We start from the raw sequence: 20395 nt of genomic DNA, 5'->3' as shown, positions 1-20395 counted from the left end.
GCGCAAACAAAAGTACGCTGGATTTTAGTAGATACGCGCGTAGCCGCTAAAATCCAGGATCGGTGCGCGCAAGGCTGCCGATTTTGTGCAGCCGGCGCGCACCGAGCTGCGCAGCCTGCCTCCGTTCCCTCCAAGGCCGTTCCGAAATCGGAGCGGCCTCGGAGGGAACTCGCTTTCGCCCTCCCCTCACCTTCCCCTCCCTTACTCTATCTAACCCCCCCTACCTTTGTCGGAGGATTTACGTCTCCCCGTGCGCCAGCGGGCCGCTAGCGCGCCGAGACACAACCCGGGGGTGGTTCCGGAGGGCGCGGCCACGCCCCCGGACCGCCCCGGGCCGAAACCACGCCCCCGGGCCCGCCCCCGAAATGCCGCGTCACGCCCCCAAAACGCCGCGCCGATCGGCCCCGTCCCCCGACACGCCCCCCTCGAAAAACCCCGGGACTTACGCGAGTCCCGGGGCTCTGCGCGCGCCGGTAGGCCTATGGAAAATAGGCGCGCCGGTGCGCAAGGCCCTGCTCGCGTAAATCCGTGCGGATTTACGAGAGCAGGGCTTTTAAAATCCGCCCCAGAACCTGGTTTTGCCTGACTAGTATGCATAGTAGGAGTAGGCTAGTTCTGGAGGGCAGGCATACGACATAGATGCATATTTTTGTATTTTTAAAAGCATGCATGTAAGTTACCGTGCACAAAATGCGCCCATCTTGGAACAGGTGTGACTTGTTCATGTAGACTTCTGGGTGTTCCTGGAGACTTATCTGCGTAAGTTCACGTTGAAAAGCCTTAGTATAGTCTGTGTATACATGGAACACGCAGACTCTACTGCTAAACTGGGAGTTGTAAAATTACCCTCCTTTTGACTAATCTCTCTAATTTGTGCCTAGAAGCTTGATTTACATAAAGGTGGTTTTTCCCATAGAGCTAGAATTTACCTGCATAATTCGGCAGAGGTCAGAGGGCAAGTGGGAGGCGTTTTGGGGTGGGCCAGAGTTAGCAGCATAAGTTATGCAACTAACTCTGGTAGCACGTAGGGCTGACCTAAAGTTGGCCAGATATACTTATCTGGCCAACTTTTAGCCGGGGATATTCAGAGGCACGCTGTGCCGCTGAAAATCCCATTTAAGTTAGCCGGATAGCTATATCTGGCTAACTTAACTAGCCGCTCCACGGCTGAATAGCGGCCTCCTTAATTTTAATGACAAAGTTTTGTATGGAGCCCAAATTATATCAAAATGTAATTGGTTAGACATTCTCCAATATGGCAATTTATTTCTTTTAAAATATTTATCTTCCATTTATAACGAGCCATCAGTGCTAAGCAAGCAGATCACAATTAAAGCATAAAACATGTTCACCTTTCAGTTATTTCACGTGTGTCGTATGCACATTGTAAATTATCTGTTGGCATCGTTTTTGAAGCGTATAAAAACTGATGCAGAAAACCAAACTTTGTAATCAGCAAATCCTGCAATAATTTGTTCTGTCTTGTAGCCTAATAGCTCAGCTTTAAATATTGGAAGATGTGATGGGCTAAGTCATGCCACCTCTTCTTGAACTTTCTCCCATTATAAGAACTATTTCTACTCAATGCTCAGAATTCTTGAATTTAAAAAATACATATTGTGTTTCCTTAAATGCTCATGCCTACAATGGGTGGGGCGGGTTTGCAACAGACTAATTTGTTCATGTATTTGACAGGGCCTGACGGGTAGCACTGGAGCACCGGGGGACCTCGGACCCAAGGGTGACAAGGTATGCTTAAAAAACTTATAATGGAGCATGCATAGTATGGAGGACATGCTTATTTTAAGTTGTTTTTCTCCAAAGACAACAGGATGTTAGTCATCCCACATTGATGACATCATCAGATAGAGCCCCGACACGGAAAACCTATGTGAAAGTTTCTAGAACTTTGACTAGGAACACAGAGCATACATAGAATGTCCTATACCACACGTCCACATGGGTCCCTCTCCAATCTCTCTTCTTCCACGGAGCTGCAGCATCGCGGTTGTTGAGCTCTAATCTTGGCCTTGGTGCCTGCCAGCCATCAATGCCCATCACCATCAATTTTGATTTTGCATCCCTTTATTTTGTCCTGTCATGGCCATGTTTGATTTCCAGTGATTCACTCTGTGCCCGAAGACCATGTCCATTATGGATCCCCATGAGACATGTGTCCTCTGCCTGGGGGCATCGGATGACATCTGGGGTTGCCTTTTATGTGCACAGATGACCCCAAATGTCGTCGTCTTCAGCTCAACAAGATGGAGCAACTCTTCGAGTCGAGGAAGACCGAGCCATCGGCATCAGCATTGATGAACCTCAGAACCACACTGATGGACACTGCACCAGCAACATCAGCGGGACCAACCATTCTGTTGGTGCCATTGGCAGATAGGAGCACTGCAGACTGACCATTGTCAAGCTCTTTCAGGCCGAGGACATTGTGTTCCTCATTAGCCTCGGCACCGGGGAAGGACCAGGTCATGCATCGAGGGAAGCCGAAGAAGCATTGGCACCAGTGCCCGTTGATGCACGGTGCCTGGCATGGGGATGCACTGGCACATGCTGTGATGCCCCTGAAGTGACCCTAAGACAAAGAGCGCCAGTCTTCCATCAGTGCAGGGTTCTGCGATGGTCTCCACTGGTCCTGATGCCAATCACCGGTTTATCTTGCGGGTCCAAACAGGATCTGACCACCCCTCCTTCCTCTCAGTTGGTGTTATCAGCAACGCTCGAGTACAAGCTGGAGCAGTGATTCCAGTTAGCAGTGGAACGGGCGATGCAGGGCATTGGTACTGTTGCACCAACGGCACCGTAGCCTGTACCATCTTAGTCCTCGAACCGTTGCTGGAGAAGCTCAGTATGCTCATTGGTGCATTACCAACCCAGCTGGCATTGGTTCCTGGGACGGCATCGGTGCCAGTTGGGGCACCATAGCCTCCCCCTACCGATATAGTCATTGCCAGTTCCTCCAAGGAGGAAGCTGCACCCAGGCCGACAGGCGCCGAGGCCTGTAGTTCCACATCCAGCTCTGCTGGTGTCTGCACCTGTGGACGAAGGCAGAGTGCCTAGGGCTCAGTCCCCTGTTGCTTACAGTGAGGATGAGGATCCCTATGACCCCTGGGGGATGACACAACAGAATCCTCCTCCGAGGGCTCTGCGGATCTCCCATAAGACCCTTCTTCTCCAGAAGAGCGAAGGAAGTCTCCATCTGAGGACTTAACCTTTGCAGGGTTTGTGAGGGTGATGGCGGAAATCATCCCATTTCAGTTACTGATGGAGAAGGATGCCAGGCACAAAATTCTTGAGATACTCCAATTCATGGAGCCTCCTAAGAAGATTATGGTAGCCCCAGTACACAATATAAAGACGTTGCTGCTGAGGATATGGGAACACCTCCTCACAGTGCCTCCTGTAAACAAGAAGGCCGATTTGGTAAGCGGCAGCTACCCCACCAGTCGATGGAAGTTGAATATGCTCTCAAGAGAGACAAGCGTTCTCAGTCCCATTCCTTGGCAGCCCCAGGGAAGGACCACAGAGGAATGGGTGCTCTTGGGAGAAAAGTGTTTCAGGGGCCATGCTCATTGTCCGCATAGCTTCCTGTCAACTCTAAATGAGCCAATACTGGTAAAATATCTCGAAGCAGGTGCAGGAGGTGGCTGAGCAGCTGCCTCAACAGCAGCAGGATATGTTGCTGGTACAGAAGGGCCTAGAGTGCAGAAAACATGAGGTTCGAGCAACCTACGATGTTTTCGACATGGCATTGAGGGTCTCTGTAGTAGAAATTGATGCCCGCAGAATGGCATGGCTGTAGGCCTCTGATCTCAGACTGTATGTACAGGAATTACTCACTGATGTGCAGTATACTGGGGAGAATCTCTTCAGAGAGAGGTTGAGAGACCCGGTGGCCCAGCTCTGGGAACACCATGAAATCCTCCAACAATTATCCATCAGTAACTCACATTTGTTTGTAGCAGTGATAGCTTCCAGGGAGTAGAGAATCCTCAGAGTGTTCAGGAACATGGGCCCTTGAGGAGCAAGTACCGGTTCCTATCTGTAATCTGAAATAAAGAAAAGAGCGAGGCCCCGAGGAGTGGGTACCTCTGGTAAGTCCGAGGAGGCAGAGTAGCTTGGATGAATCTGTATCTGTGTCCGTGTCCGTGTCCTTGCTAACTCGATCTGTTAGCGTTATCAAAGACCTTTAAATATTGGAAGCAGATGACGTCATCTCAGGGGGATGCCCCTGAGGTTCCCGCCCTTGCTGGTACAAGAGTCGGGACTCACGCGCGCGCCCTAGGTATCAGGACAAGATGGCGGAGTTGCAGCATCGAGCCGGTCCGGGTACGCTGGAGGGAGACGGCATGGAGACGCCTTGGTAGCCAGCCGTCCATCAGACCTGGAGGGAGTCGCCACAGAGGTAAAGAGGGCAGAGTGAGGGCGTTGAGCAGCGACGGACGCAACAACTATCTTCTACCCCCTCGCTCCTGGCTGCAGCATCAGGGCTCTTGTGGCCACCATAAGTAGCAGAGAGCCTCCAAGCCCCAGCCGGCACCTCAGTCAACTCCAGAGATGGGGTTTTGAATGATTAATAGGGAGTATAGGCCAGTCGCCCGAACCCAGGACGTTGGACCTTTTGGTCGGGGGCAGGCTGCAGTTCTTTGCAAACCAGTGGACCCAGTATAACCTTGGATCAGTGGGTTCTTTCCATTGTCCATCAAGGGGAACAAATTGATCTATTGGGTGTTGCCTTCCAAGCCCAGTTTGGGGCCAGTAGCGCATCAGGAAGTACTGCTAATGGAGCTCTCCTCCCTCTTAACAGCCAGAGCGGTGAAACCTGTCCCACCTAGGCAAAGAGGGTGGGAATTTTACTCTAGGTAATTTCTGACTCCATTCCATCCTAGACCTAAGGGCCTTGAACAAATTTGTCAAAAAAGAAAAGTTCACATTGGTTTCCTTCGGCACCTTGATCCCCCTTTTGCAAAAAGGATAATGGCTATGGCTCCTGAGATCTTCCCCAGTCACAGACGTATCTCCGATTTGTGGTGGGAAAACAGTACTTCCATTACCGGATGTTGCCATTCAGGTTAGTGTCTGCCTCACAAGTCTTCACAAAATGCTGACCATGGTGGCGGCGCACCTCTGCAAGCTGGGGTAAATGTTTTCCCTTATCTGGACGATTGGCTGGTCAAGAGCACATCTCAGGCAGGGGCTGTCTGGTCCATGCATTTGACCATCCAGGGGTTGGAGTTGCTAGGGTTCATCATCAACTACCCAGAGTCTCATCTCGGTCTGCTACCTCAATTGGACTTTATAAGAGCCCTGCTAGACAGGGCTAAGGCCAAGGCCTTCCTGTCTGTGCAAAGGGACATCACTTTGATGACCATTATGGCAGAGATTCAGCAGAGCTAGCAGGTGTCAGCCTGGTACATGTTGAGGCTGTTGGGCCATATGGCTGCAACTGTCCATGTCACTGTCTTGGCATGATTACACATGCACAGAGCCTAATGGACCCTGAGGTCACAGTGGTGCCAGGCCATGCAGAGCCTCCAGGATTGCATTTGAGTCATCCCGCAACTCCAGGACTCATTGTGCTGGTGGTGGATTCTTTCAAATATGGAATGGGGATCTCTTTTCAAAGTCCTCCTTCCCAATTTGTCCTAACCAATGATGAGTCCACCCTGGGCTGGGGAGCTTATGCAGATGGGCTCAGCACCAAGGGTCTTTGGTCTGCTCAGGAAAGCTGTTGTCAAATCAACTTCCTGGAGCTTCAGGCAATCAGGTATGCACTATGGGCTTTCAGAGAATAAGAACATAACATAAGAAATACCATACTGGGTCAGACCAAAGTTCTATCAAGCCCAGTATCCTGTTTCCAACAGTGGCCAATCCAAGTCACAAGTATCTGGCAAGTTCCCAAAGTACCTGCCAGCAAAGTTGTCCTGATCCAAACCAGCAACCAGGTAGTGATGTGATATATCAACAAGCAGGGAGGTACAGGATCGTACCTCCTGTGTCAGGAAGCGGTCCAGATCTGGTCATGGGCCCTGTCCTACGGGATTGTACTCAAGGCCATGTACCTGGCCAGGATGGAAAACATGGTAGTGGACAGACTGAGTTGTGCCTTCAGACCCCAGGAGTTGTCCCTGGACCAGGGGGTAGAGAATCAGATATTCTGCTTCTGGGGGAGCCCGAACGTAGATCTATTCACGTCCCCTTTTAACAGGAAGGTGCCTCAGTTCTAGTCCCTGTACAGGTCAGACGGCAAACCAGTCTCATATGTCATTGGGGTAAGGGTCTTCTGCAAGTGTATCCTCCCTTTCTTGAAGCTCTGCAAGGACAAGGGGACTATGATCCTCATAATTGCTTATTGGCCGAGACAGGTCAGGTTTCCACTCCTATGAGAGCTGTCCATCTGGAGACTGATCATTCTGGGGATTTCCCCAGATTTCATCATGTAAGATCGAGGTAGATTGCGACATCCCAATCTCCAGGCCCTGTTGCTCACAGCTTGGATGTTGAGAGGTTAATCCTGCAACCACTCGATCTCTCAGAGGATGTGTCTCAGGTCCTAGTGACTTAGAAAATCTTCCACTAGAACGTCCTATAGACTGAAGTGGAGGACGTTTTCCATGTGAGTAGAAGACCCTAGATCTGTTCTCCTGCCACACACAAATACTGCTTGATTACCTTTTACACCTATCGGAGGCTGGCTTTAAAACTAACTCTGTTAGAGTTCGTCTCAGTGCAATTGGAGCATATTATTATTGTTCAATGTATTGACAAAGGAAACGCTTGATTTCCTGCATTTTTTGTTGGAATGTAAAGCGATGTGATGTGTAAAATCGAACACCGGTATATAAAAATAAATAAATAATAAATAAATATCACCATGGTGTAGCTGGTACACCCCCTGTACAGCTTATAGTTGTAAAATTCATGTGGGGCCTGCTTCAACTGAAGCCTCCCCTAAGGCCTCCCACTGTGTCTTGGGGCCTCAATGTGGTATTAGCTCAGTGATGAAAGCTCCTTTCGAGCTGCTGTTCTCCCGTGACTTGAAGTACCTGACCTGGAAGGTCATGTTTTTGGGCAGAGGGAGATCAGTAAGGATCCTGTCAGACAATGCGACATCAGTGGCCTTCATAAACCGCCAAGGAGGTACCAAGAGTCAAGCTGTAGCCTCAGAGGCCTGGGAATTGATCAGCTGGGCAGAGCTGCATCTGGAGAGGATTGCAGCCTCCCACATTGCAGGCACGGAAACATTCAAGCGGATTTCCTGAGATGGCACCAGCTGGTGTTATGATTTGTGGGTGTGTGGACCCTTGGCTAGATGCGAGTTGTTACTGCCTGTGGGGAGAGCCCCACAGGTCTGCATCATCAGGAGGCAAGGTATAGGCACAGCGGGGAGTTCAGGATACAGTAATGGAGAGATCCCTAGGGACCAGGAGGTAGCCCCCATAGGATGGCAGGCAGGAGGCAGTACCTGAACTGAGACTCAGAAGGGAGAGGTGCCAGGTAGACCGCGGAGCAGAAGGCGCAAGACTAGCCGAGCAGAAGGTCCTCCGGGAAGGCAGTCCCGAGGGGCAGAGCTGCAGCATAGTGGGCGTAGATGTAGTGACGCAGGCCAATCCGCGGAGCAGGGCAGCCTGAGCCAGATCTCTGCTGCTGACGTAGGCAGGAATCTGGAGAGCGGTGGAATGCCAGCAGTCTCGTGTAGAGTGCAACCCCGAGGAGTGGGGTAGTTGACATTCACTGAATGCACCAGAACACAGCCCCGAGGAGTGGGGAAGCTCTGAACAGTCTTGCTTAGGTCAGGCACAACCCCGAGGAGCGGGGAAGCCTTGCCGAGAAACTCACAGGTTGCCGCAGTGTTCCAAAGGAGACCCGTGTAGTAGAAGACCTTGCAGAGTAGGACCCAGGAGGCGCAGAGCCAGCCCAAGGAGCAGGGTAGGCCAGGAGAGCAAGTCCCCGTAGGAGCACACACTGACCTCCAAGGAGCGGGTGCCAGACAGGTTCCAGGAGTAAGGCAAGTAGCGTAATCTCAGGAACACGAAGGCAGGAGTTGTAGACTCGAACGGAACTTGTTGCCAAGACGGCTAGCTGGGGGCGAAGGTGGAGCTTAAGTACAGAAGTCCAATGATGTCATCAAAGAGGGATGCCCCCGAGGTTCCCGCCGAAGAGGCTTCAAAGGCGGGGCCGGTGACTCATGTGCCCTTGCGCCTAGGAAGGCCAGACATCGTAGTAGGAAGTAGCGGCGTCCGTGCCGCCATGAGGAGTCCTGGGGAACTCGGAGGTGTAGGCTGGCCTGTGCTGCGGGGAGACCCAGGGAGGGCAGGAGAGCGGTGCAAGAAGTAAGTACTCGCGGTCGAAGCCATCTGAGACCGACAGGCATAACAGCTGGATCCCGGGGAGTGGGAGCTGTCGGAGGAAGCCTTTCTCCTTGTATGCTGCAAGTGGAGCAGGCCATACATGGACTTAATGGCAACATTCTGCAATGCCAAGGCCCCGAGGTTCTTCAGTCGACGTTGAGAGACAGGAGCAAAAGGGGTGGATGCTCCAGTCCTCCCTTGGTTGGAGGAGGTTCTGCTATTTGTGTTCCCACCATGGCCGCTAATCGGCAAGGTGTTGCACCGCATAGAGGTCCATCGAGGGAACGTAATCCTCGTGGTACCGGAATGGCCGTGGCGGCCGTGGTTTGCAGATCTGGTCAATCTAACAGTGGATGGTCTCGTGATTTCCTCTCCTGCTCAATCTCCTGCTTCAAGGCCCTGTTTGTTTGGAAGGGGTAGATTGCTTTTGTCTAGCGGTCTGGCTTTTGAGAGGGAGTGGCTAAGAGTAAGGGTAATTTGGATGCTGTGGTTGCTACTCTTTTGCAGTCCAGGAAAACCTCTACTTCCCTGGCATACATCAGGGTGTGGGGTGTTTTCGAGTCTTGGTGAATGGAGCACAATGTCTTTGCCTACTTACAGGATGGACTGGTTAAAGGTTTTTCCTTTAACTCCCTGCGAGTTCAGGTAGCAGGCCTAAGTTGTCTTTGTAGTAGAGTGCACAGAGTGTGCTTGGCTGCGCATTCAGATGTCGTGCGTTTCCTTTGGGGGGGGGGGGGCGAAAAATTTGCATCTTCTGATCCAGAATCCATGTCCTTCCTGGCGCCTGAACATTGTTCTGAGGGCTTTGTGTGTGTCTCCGTTTGAACCTTGAAGCGTGCGATGCTAAAAGATCTGACTTTGAAATTGATATTCCTGGTAGCAATTTCATCAGCTTGATGGGTTTCAGAGCTTCAGGCCTTATCCTGTAGAGAGCCCTTTTTGAGGATTACAGACTCGGGAGTTTTCTTGAGAAAGGTTCCCTCCTTTTTGCCTAAGGTGGTATCATCTTTTCTTTTGACTCAGTCTGTGGAGCTCCCTTCCTTTTTGGATTTGGATTCTCACACTCTTCAGTCCAGAGATTTGCGGAGATTGGACATGAAACGGACCCTGTTACGTTACTTGAAGATTACAAACAGTTTCTGCCTATCGGATCATCTGTTAGTGCTGTGGAGTGGCCCCAGAAGAGGGCATAAGGCTTCTAGGGCCAATATCGCTAGGTGGTTGAAAGAGGCATACATTGCTCAAGGTCGCCCGGTGCCGGTCTGGCTTCGCACTCATTCTACCCATTCGCAGTCAGCCTCTTGGGCTGAGTGTCAGCAGGTTTCGCTGCAAGAGATCTGTAGGGCTATTTGGAAATCCTTGCACACATTTGCCTGGCACCGTTTGGATGTCCAGGCTCCAGAAACAAGAGGATTTGGCGACACTGTGCTTCGAGCGGGACTCTCAGGGTTCCATCCAAAGTAGGGAAGCTTTGGTACATCCCAGGAGTCTGGATTGATCTGGGTATGTACAGGGAAAGGAAAATTGGTTCTTACCTGCTAATTTTCATTCCTGTAGTACCACGGATCAGTCCAGAGTCCCGCCCAGTTTGGGAAAGAGAAAGGTAGAGAGTCCGCTCGATCAGTTATTAGGTTTACTCTGAAGAAATGCTCTGTGGAATGGCTCTGTTTCTGGTCCTATCTAGGGTGGACAGGGCTTTAAGTTTGCATGATTTCTTAATGCCTCTGCTTGTTTGGGGGACAAAGTTGTTTATAGTCAGTGTTTGCTAGCGATTTTGTTCATCTGGCTTGGGTACAGTTCAATACTGATGGACTGCAGGTGGCACCTCAGGATATAGGGCAGGTCAGTCAAAACTTCTCTGTCTCCATCTGCTGGAGGGGAGGCAAAACCCAGGACTGATCTGTGGTACTACTGGAACAAAAATTAGCAGGTAAGAACACATTTTCCTCTTTCCAGTTAGTTAGCAAATTGCATCTTCTGCTATGCCCAAGCGAGACTGCATCTTGGGGGTCATGTCAAGGCTCATGCTGTCAGAGCCATGATAGCGTCGGTGGCCCACTTGAGCAGCTCCCATGGAGGAGATTTGCAAGGCTGTGGTGAGGAGTTTTCTCTACATATTTACATCTCACTATTGCTTGGATAGGGATGGCCAACATGACAGCAGGTTTGGCTAATCTGTCCTTCGAAATCTGTTTGAGGTGAAGAACCCAACTCTCTTGCCTAGGGCCCATTGTTTGGGTTCAGGCTGTCTCCCCCTCTGTTACCAACAGCACCATTGTAGTTGTGTCCATTGGCACTTGGTTTGCGTGTTCGTTGGTCCCCCTTTTATGTTGGGTAGCATCCTGTAGCTAGGGATTCACCCATGTGTGAGGACTACCATCCTGCTTGTCCTTGGAGAAAGCAGAGCTGCTTGCCTATAACAGATGTTCTCCGAGGACAGCAGAATGTTAGACCTCATAAAACCTGCCCGCCACCCCGCGGAATTGGGTTTCTCTTATTTTTTTATTTATATATAGCCCTATTTTATAAGACTGGAGATTGACCCTGCGTGGATGCGTGGTATAGAGCATGCTGGGCATGCTCAGTGTGTCAAATTAACGTTCTAGAAACTTTGACATAAGTTTTCTGTGTTGGGTCTCCATCTAATGTTGTCACCCATGAGTGAGGACTAACACCTGCTGTCTTCGGAGAACACCTGTTATAGGTAAACAACTCTGCTTAATTGTATATACTAGATTATACTTATTAAACTTTGCTTATTTATCCTTTCTCTACAGTCACCAATTTAGTTAGGTTAGCAGAAACCGCTTAGTTGGAAAGGCAGTTAAAGGAAATTAGTTAATTGGGGCATTCTTGTGTGGGACAAATAGTGCAGCCTTATTACCACTGAAATAAATGTTTTGCTTTCTTGCTGCCATTTTGGGGTTCATGCTCAGAATTTAGAAATTCAGTCTGATTACCCGATGGCTCCAAGACCTTCCGGCAGGCTAAGCCGATGCTGTTCTTATTCAGTTTTATGTGAGGAGCCTTTGTTCCCCTTTTCCCAAGAACCATGGCACTGTAGCATCCAAGGTTCACTGGAGAGGCCAATTAAAGTCAGGACAGACTCAGCCCAAGATGGATGGATGAAGCCAGCAACCCTCAGCTTTCCATGGTCTTTCATTTGCTCTTGTTTCAGTTTACCATGTCAGCAAATAATTTTCTTTCTGATTTCATGATCAGAATTTGAGTTAGTGTAGAGATTTGGTTGATACCTTTTTGTTCTCTTTAAAATGTTGTCTTTCTGTAGGGTGAAAGAGGAGAAATTGGGCTTCCTGGGATACCAGGCTCTGTGGTAAGCATGTACTTTCCGAGCTAGCCTAAGCTGCACTCACAGCTAATAGCAATTACCAGGATGTCAAAATGTGTTGTCTGTTAAACATGATGTCTGCAGTTAAGGCAAAGGGATGTCAGCAAGCCAGGAACTTTTAAGTTCTACTCTCTGACCTAACACAGGCTATTCAATCATTCATCCCCTGTCATTGTCCAAGATCACATATAGTCTTATTTTTATAATTTTTTGTTGCAAATAAAATTACTTTAGTGAAAGCAGTGAAAAATGTCATCTCTGTCCCATACACTGACTCTGTATATGGGACAGAGTTGAGTTGATGTCTAATTTGACAGGCTTCATAGCTTTTGATTAAAGTAATTTATGTGCAACAAAAAAAAAAAAAATAAAGTATATGTGGACATGGGCACTGATAGGAGATGAATGTTTGAATAGCACAGGTTGTCCATTTTATACCTGTGTTAGATCAGAGAGTAGAACTTAAAAGTTCCTGGCTTGCTGACATCCCTCTTCCTAAATGAATATCTAAATTTATTATGCTCATCTATTTCATAGTGTGAGATTGTCTCTAGTGTCTTTTGCCTTGCTTAGGTTTTAAAGACAGGTTTGTCACTCTCTTTTACATTGATTCCTCTGCTGTAAAGCCAGATCTGTAATTGAAAATATAGACACCAGTATATGTTAATTATATAAATATTGAACTTCTGCTCACACTGAGAGCTTTCATTTTTTTGTCGGTGGGGTATTAACTTTAAATAATTCCATTTTAATCTCTGCATTTCAGATACAAAAGGAAGGCCTCAAGGGAGACCAAGTAAGAGCTGTTTGGGAGTACATCCTATAGCTTATAAAGGTTTAAATAAGTTGATAAATAACTGGAGAAAGTGACGAAATTAAACAGTTAATTAAACTAAAAATGGACGTACAGGGCTTGATTTTTTTTAAAGTGGGTATACTATAGGTTTTGAATGGGAGAAATGCTCTTGTGGCTGCTATAAACCAGCCTGGATAAACTGCTTTGCTATGTCGAAATGAACGAGAGCCACATTCATTATATTTAAAATATATCTATGGGGGAGGGGAATAGGGTTGTCATAGATTATGTTAGGCGTTCAGCAGGTATGGAACCTTATAGAGTGTGTCTTACCTTGGAGTATCCAGAGCGATCCATCAGTGGCTATAGCATATATTTGGTTTTTTTTACTGTAGAAAGTTTTCTTCTAACCATGAGGAACATTTTAAAAGGCATTTATGCAGGTAAAGCATAAACGCCATTGTAAAATTATCTGCCGAAAATGCAGAGAAAGCTAAGCTCGTATAAGTTCGCACCCTTGCCCCCGGCAGCCCCCAGCGCCGACCACGAGGCACAGAGCCGCGATCCGAGGCGCCACCCTCAGCCCTCCTCCGGGCCGCGAAGCAGCCAATCCGCGCCGACACCAGCCGCCAATAGCAGCAGGGCCAGGAGCCCTTTAAATCGACCGCGGCGACGGGGATTTCTCCCTTCTTACCTGCACCAGCGACTCTGAACGTGCGAGGCCTGCGCAGCCGGCGCCGAGACCCACCGGGGTAAGGCCCTGTTCGCACCCTTGCCCCCGGCAGCCCCCAGCGCCGACCACGAGGCACAGAGCCGCGATCCGAGGCGCCACCCTCAGCCCTCCTCCGGGCCGCGAAGCAGCCAATCCGCGCCGACACCAGCCGCCAATAGCAGCAGGGCCAGGAGCCCTTTAAATCAACCACAGCTCCTAGGCGTCGCACGCCGAAGGAGCACGACAAAGGGGCTAGCCCCTTTGTCTCGCCCCTTCGTTGCAGCCCCGATCACCACCCAGGGAGTTCCTACAAAGGGGCGCGCTACAAGGGGCGCCCCTTGGAGTGCCCCAGGTCCAGGGCCTACTCATTTAGAAGTGAACCTCCTTAAATCCTTTTAAGTCCAACTGACCTCCGGTCTATCACGCGGCGATACCACCGAAGGAGGAACAGCTGAAAGGACGAGCCTCGCAACCGACGCTAGGCACACCGGGGTAAGGCACTCTCTAGACTACTTTTTACACTCGCCCTAACCCGCCGAGCCACGTGGTTCGCACCTCCTGGCACCTCAGAAACATACCCACACTACAATCACAGACAGACAACTCTCCAGGGCTTCAGCATCCACTCAACAACGCCAGACTCAGAATAAGCAAACTTCACAGACTACTCAACAACGACAGACTCAGACTACTCAACAACGACAGACTAAGACTACTCAAACTTCACTCTTGCCCCTACTTTGGCAGCTCACAAAAGCATTCATCCAACTCCCATTCAACCTACAGCAGCATTCAACCAGCACACAGCCAACTTACAGCAGCATTCAACCAGCTCTCAGCCAACTTACAGCAGCATTCAACCAGCACACAGCCAACTTACAGCAGCATTCAACCAGCACACAGCCAACCTACAGCAGCATTCAACCAGCACACAGCCAACTTACAGCAGCATTCAACCAGCACTCAGCCAACTTACAGCAGCATTCAACCAGCTCTCAGCCAACTTACAGCAGCATTCAACCAGCACTCAGCCAACTTACAGCAGCATTCAACCAGCTCTCAGCCAACTTACAGCAGCATTCAACCAGCACTCAGCCAACTCACAGCAGCATTCAACCAGCACCAAACCAGCTCAATACAGCATTCATCCAACTCTTATCCGACCTACAATAGCATTCATACGGCCATTCCCCTGGTACCTATAACAAGCATTCATTCAACAGACAATGTTCTGCCACCCACGCACCTACAAATCCCTCATCCCAATCATGATTTCCCCTACCACACAGTTTCTAGGTCTCACCTTATTTACCATCTTCCTATTTAACGCACAATCAATTACCAACAAAACTTTAATACTTAACAACCTACTGCTGGACTCAACACCGGATTTTTGCGCCATAACAGAAACATGGCTCAAACCCACTGACATCGCACTTATTAACCAACTACCAACACAGATCTACGACTTCTTCTCTATCCCAAGACAAAAAAAAAGAGGAGGGGGTATCTTTCTAGCTGCCAAAAAATCCCTGAGGTTCTCTCTCTATTCTATCAACACAAACACCAAATTAGAACTAGGATTGTTCAAATCAGAAGATCTCCAAATCCTTCTAGTCTACGCCCCTCCAGGCCTGCTAGAGTCAGACACCTCTCCTATTCTAGAAACTATAACTTTACACCTAAACCTTGACTCCCCAGCTATAATCTTGGGTGACTTCAACTTACATGTTGACAAAATTCCCCTTTCAACGAACTGCGAAGCCTTCCTCACCGCAATGTCCGCAATGGGTTTCAAACAACAAATCAACAAACCCACTCACAAAGCAGGACACACACTCGACCTCTTCTTTACAAATGCCGGCATTTCCCAAACAAATCAACCTGACTGTCAACAAGTCCCATGGTCAGACCACTCCTTAATCTCCACCAGCTTTTCCCTACTACAACCAGATTCCAAGCCTGACTCAAGACCTTCTTTCCTCTACAAAAAAACATGTAACTCTGAACTCCTCAGCAAACTTCTAGCCCCAGAATTACCATCCATCGATGTTTCTACACCTAACAGCGCTCTTCAATCATGGTCCAAAATAACAAAATCAGTAGCAAACACACTTTGCCCACTGACCACCAAAAAACACTCTTCAAAGGCATCCAAAAGACAACCCTGGTTTAATGATGAGCTGAGAAATCTCAAACAACTACTTCGGCAGAAAGAAAGAAAATGGCGTAAAGCCCCTTCACCAGCCTCACTCTCAGACTACAAACGCACGCTCCACCAATACAAAAGCAGTACACAGAAAACAAAAAGAGACTACTATGCCCGTCAGGTTCATCACCTCATCTTTGACTCAAAAGCCCTATTCGCCTTCGTTTCCAATCTCACTAAACCTATCACTCCTGATATACCACCCGAATTCTCTCAGACCAAAGCAGACGAACTGGCTCTTCATTTCAGCAAAAAAATCTCTGACCTCCTCAATCAACTATCACTAACCACTAGCTCCCAAGACAACACATACCTTCTCCCTAACAAAGATATACAGCTTAAAGCATTCGAACCCATCACTCTCACAGAGATACAATCAGTGCTGAAGAAAATGAAACCTTCATCACACCCTTTTGATCAAATTCCTTCCAAAATGCTACTTCTCATTCCTGATACTATATCAAAATCCCTTGCCGAAATTATAAACTGTTCCCTCTCCCAGGGTATCTACCCAGATGATCTAAAAACAGCTTCAATCAAACCCCTCCTAAAAAAACCGAATCTAAATCCAAGTGATCCCAACAACTTCCGCCCTATTTCCAACCTTCCATTCATAGCCAAAATAATGGAAAAATTGGTGAACACCCAACTTTCCAACTACTTGGAAGACCACGGCATTCTGTCTCCAAACCAATATGGTTTTCGAAAAGCTGCAAGCACAGAAACACTACTTCTTGCACTTTCAGACTTCCTCCTCGCCGGCATCGATAAAGGCAAAGCATTTTTACTAATCCTCCTCGACTTCTCGGCGGCCTTTGACACCGTCAACCATTACCTCCTCTTAAAACAACTGGCAAATATTGGAGTGACAGCTACTTCACTAACATGGTTCAAAACCTTCCTGGAAAACAGAGGATATAGGGTCAAAATTCACAATACAGAATCCCAATATCACCACTCCACCAGAGGGGTGCCACAAGGTTCATCCCTCTCACCCACCCTATTTAATGTATACCTCCTACCACTCTGTCAACTACTCACAAAACTAAGCCTTAAACACTTCCTCTTCGCGGACGACGTACAGATTGTGATCCCTATAAAAGATTCAATCTCGTCAACAATGGAATATTGGGATAGTTGCTTATTAGAAATCAAACACCTCCTTACCAGCTTAAACCTAGTCCTTAATGCGTCGAAAACGGAATATCTCCTTATAGCACCTGAAAACAACATCACGCTCTCAAAGCCACCTACCCTCCTTCAAACCACCCATGTAAGAGATGTAGGAGCCATCCTAGATAACCGTCTTAACCTCAAACCATTCATAAACCGAACTACAAAAGACTGCTTCCACAAATTACATATTCTGAAAAGAATAAAGCCACTTTTCCACGCGCAAGATTTTAGATCAATCCTGCAAGCAATAATCTTCTCCAAACTAGATTATTGCAATTATCTACTACTAGGCCTCCCAGCTTCTTACACCAAGCCTTTACAAATGGTACAGAACACAGCAGCTAGAATACTTACAAACTCCAGGAAAATCGACCATATCTCCCCCATCCTCAAAGACCTTCATTGGTTACCGATCCACTTCAGAATTATGTACAAAACCATCATGATTATCTACAAGAACATCCATCAACACACTCAACTTGACTTACAAATCCCTTTTAAAAAATACACATCCGCCAGACCCATCAGGGAACATTACAAAGAATCACTTCAGGTACCTCATGCCAAAACTTACCAACATAAATCCTACAGTTCAAGAGCTCTTTCATCAGCAGGTCCAATCCTTTGGAACTCCATCCCACCGGACTTAAGACAAGAACCATGCGCCCCCAACTTTTAGGAAGAGACTAAAAACGTGGCTTTTTAAAAAAGCGTTCCCAGAACTGGATTAAATTCCCCACCCATCAGCACAAACACAAAGTTAGTGAACTGTAATAAACCCACTAACTTCATACGCAGTCACAGCATCTTATTATTATACTTCACAACAGCATCATATTTGATCATTTTTGCTACTCATCTATATTTTTATAATACTATACATATTTATTAATTGATACAGTTGGCTAAAATGTTAATATTCTTCCTTCAATTTCCTCCCCCTTTCAGATCCTAGTTATTTTTCCTTGTTTTTTGTAACTTTCTCACATCCTAAATATTGTTATTATATCTGTTAAGTTTCATTCTATATGTGACGTTGAATTGGGAAATGTTTTACTATGTTACTCTCTGCCTTTACTCACATTGTTAATTGTAAACCGGGTTGATGTGATTCCTATCATGAAACTCGGTATAATAAAAATAATAAATAAATAAATAAATAAATAAATAAGGTGTCCGTGCATGATTTTACTTTCATTTCAGAGAGGCGTTTGGGAGGGTGCTCCAGAGTCTGGGCAGGGATTACACATGATGTGGGTAGTTTTAAATTGTAAAAAGTATATGTGTGAATTCCGCCAGGGGAAACTACCCAAGCACATTAGCAGCTGCAAATGTGTTTGGGTAGTCCGGGCTAATTTTGAAAGCGAAAGTGTGAGCACACTTTCACTTTGAAAAATCTGCGGGTAAAAAGTACACACAGACTTTACAGCTGCTGAAAATTACTGCCCTGAGAAACCCCCAAAACTTGCAAGGCCAGGGACCCATGTAGCACCATAAGACAGAGTGCAAAATGGTTTAAAATAAACATTTTGTCCATGTTATTTCCCTATATATAGTCAGCTGTATACTGCAAATACTTTGCGGTTAACTTTACGTCTCCTGGAGCTTGCATCAAAGCAGTGGAATTAGATGAGTAAATAGAGATTTTAGAAAGGTGCTGCTTGTTAAGTTTTCATTGACTCAGTACCTATTCCTCCCGATGCAGCTCAGATGCGAAACACATTCGTGTCAAGGGAATGTTGGATGATAGAACTGTTGTACAAAAGCACCACTGTTGTGAATTATTGAATAAAAAGGTATATTGCACTTACCCCATTCCAGCTTGTGGAGTTTCATCCTATTTGAACTGGTCTATGCCTCACTCTTTCTGCATTTGTTTTATTTTATTGAAACAAAATAATATTTTCTTTCTTGGTTTTTGAAGGGAATTCCTGGGCCTCGTGGCCCTCCGGGACCTTTTGGACCTCCTGGGCCTCCCGTGAGTAAATTTTCACTGCAATGTTTTTTGTTTTATTCTTCTCATGCTAAAGGCTTTCAGAAATCGGATATTACATTAAAGCTTTTCTAGCAGTTGACCTTCCAACTAGCTGTAATTATTGCTTCCCTCTCTATTTAAAAGGCAGTTTTCAGTTGTGTTTGTATGTTTGGACTATCTGCTCTGCACCTCACTGGAAGACAATAGTTTATGCCAAGCCGCTCAGGGTGCGCTAGTGCCATTTTGCATACACTGATGAGCACACATTGTATCTCTCCATTGCATTGGCGGAGCAGACACCAGCATCTAGCAGAATCAGTACTCAGCAGGCACCATTTTACATGGTGTGGGCAGCAGGGCAAGAGTGATTGACCATCACTCCTGCACCTGAAGAGTGCAACTTGCCAAGGATATTGGGAATCTGATGTCCAAGGAAATTGGTTAGGAGATGCAGATCCAGATGTGGGGTGCTGGACTGGAGACTCGTTTGGTAGAGGAGCTATGAGAACCGGGGGGTACATGTCTCTGATGTTGCAGAGAAACAAGAGCAGCCGACTCAATGTATCCCATCATTTTTGGCTAGTTTTCCCAACAGTTCTCTAATAAATGGTCTTAATGGAATCACATATGGATCAAGTGATCCAGTCACCAGCTAGCAGTTAAAGCTTTTGAACTGGATGCCAAGCAACCAGGCAGTTACCAACTGCCAGCAACATGCTCGTATTGTCAGTTCATCTTCTTTCCTTTGCTCAGTAACATCATTTGCATTCATTTCTGTCAGGTAAAATTCTTCTAAGAATGACATTTCTCATTCAGCAATATTGTCCTCTTTTCTGGACGCGACAAGCAGATTATAGTTGGCTTGACCTTCAGGGTGGCTGTTTCTTTGGATCAGACTGTGCTTTTGTGATGAGAGCACCGCCAATGGGAATAACAGTCCTATGCCTAGAAAATAATCTTCCCCGAACTAGTCAATCAGACCGTGACCCGTCCCTCATGGAGCCTATACTATGCAATACTGCATAGGAGAATGATGTTTCTCCTTTAGGGGATGTCAGACTTTACCTTGATCCTCCTCTTGAATGCTGAACAAACTAAGACAATTCTTCACTTGTCAGTTACCCCATGCAGTAGATGGTTCTGAAAGTTCTTTGCCTTCTGTCTCCTAATAGTCCCCGATATGACTATTCAAGAGAGAAGAAAAAACATCCACCAAATGAAATATAGTTTCCAACAAACCAGAAAATACAATTACCAGTTTCTGAGCTGAGCCGGCAGTCGTTCTGGTGTAGTAAAAAAGGCATGCAAGTAAAACACAGTTCTTTACAAACCAAACACCGTTCCTTGTGGAAAAAATATAGTTGCCAACCTGCCTCTCTGGCTCACAAGAAACGAAAAATCTTCACTAATAAGTGCATTTCTCGGTGATAAAAGAAAATACAGTTCTGAGGCCTCTAGGCCTTGCCCATTACACTTCTGGGACGATCAAAAAGGCATGGAAGGAAACACCATTTTTAACACCCAATTCCCTGTACGTACCCGGATCAGTCCGGACAGCTGGCTTTTGCCTCCCTTCCAGCAGATGGAGACAGAGAAAGTTTGAAAGGCACCACCTCTTAACCTGGTGTGCCACCTGCTGTTCCTCAGTATGTATTTCTCTGTCTCCAGCAGATGCAGGTGGTGCAAAACCTGCGGTTCTGATCCCAAGCTAGGCTTTAAAAAAAAAAAAAAAAAAAGAAAGAAAGAAGACTTCAGTTTCTGGCCTCCCAGGGAGTTGTGAGATCCTGGTGGGACCATCCTCCCTGGTTG

At 47.2% G+C, this 20395-nt stretch overlaps 1 protein-coding gene across 1 annotated transcript in view; it reads left to right on the top strand.

Annotated features, from left to right (window-relative positions):
- Window positions 1-20395, top strand: part of COL22A1 (collagen type XXII alpha 1 chain) — a 791008-nt gene that overhangs the window by 534162 nt on the left and 236451 nt on the right. Inside the window, exons 18-21 of the mRNA XM_029592071.1 lie at window positions 1696-1749; window positions 11659-11703; window positions 12485-12514; window positions 18536-18589. Coding sequence (XP_029447931.1) covers window positions 1696-1749; window positions 11659-11703; window positions 12485-12514; window positions 18536-18589 — 183 coding nt within the window. The remainder of the gene's footprint in view (window positions 1-1695; window positions 1750-11658; window positions 11704-12484; window positions 12515-18535; window positions 18590-20395) is intronic.

This window comes from Rhinatrema bivittatum, chromosome 2 (genome assembly GCF_901001135.1).
Source record: "Rhinatrema bivittatum chromosome 2, aRhiBiv1.1, whole genome shotgun sequence".
Lineage (NCBI taxonomy): Eukaryota > Metazoa > Chordata > Amphibia > Gymnophiona > Rhinatrematidae > Rhinatrema > Rhinatrema bivittatum.
This window is presented reverse-complemented; position numbering and strand designations above follow the sequence as displayed.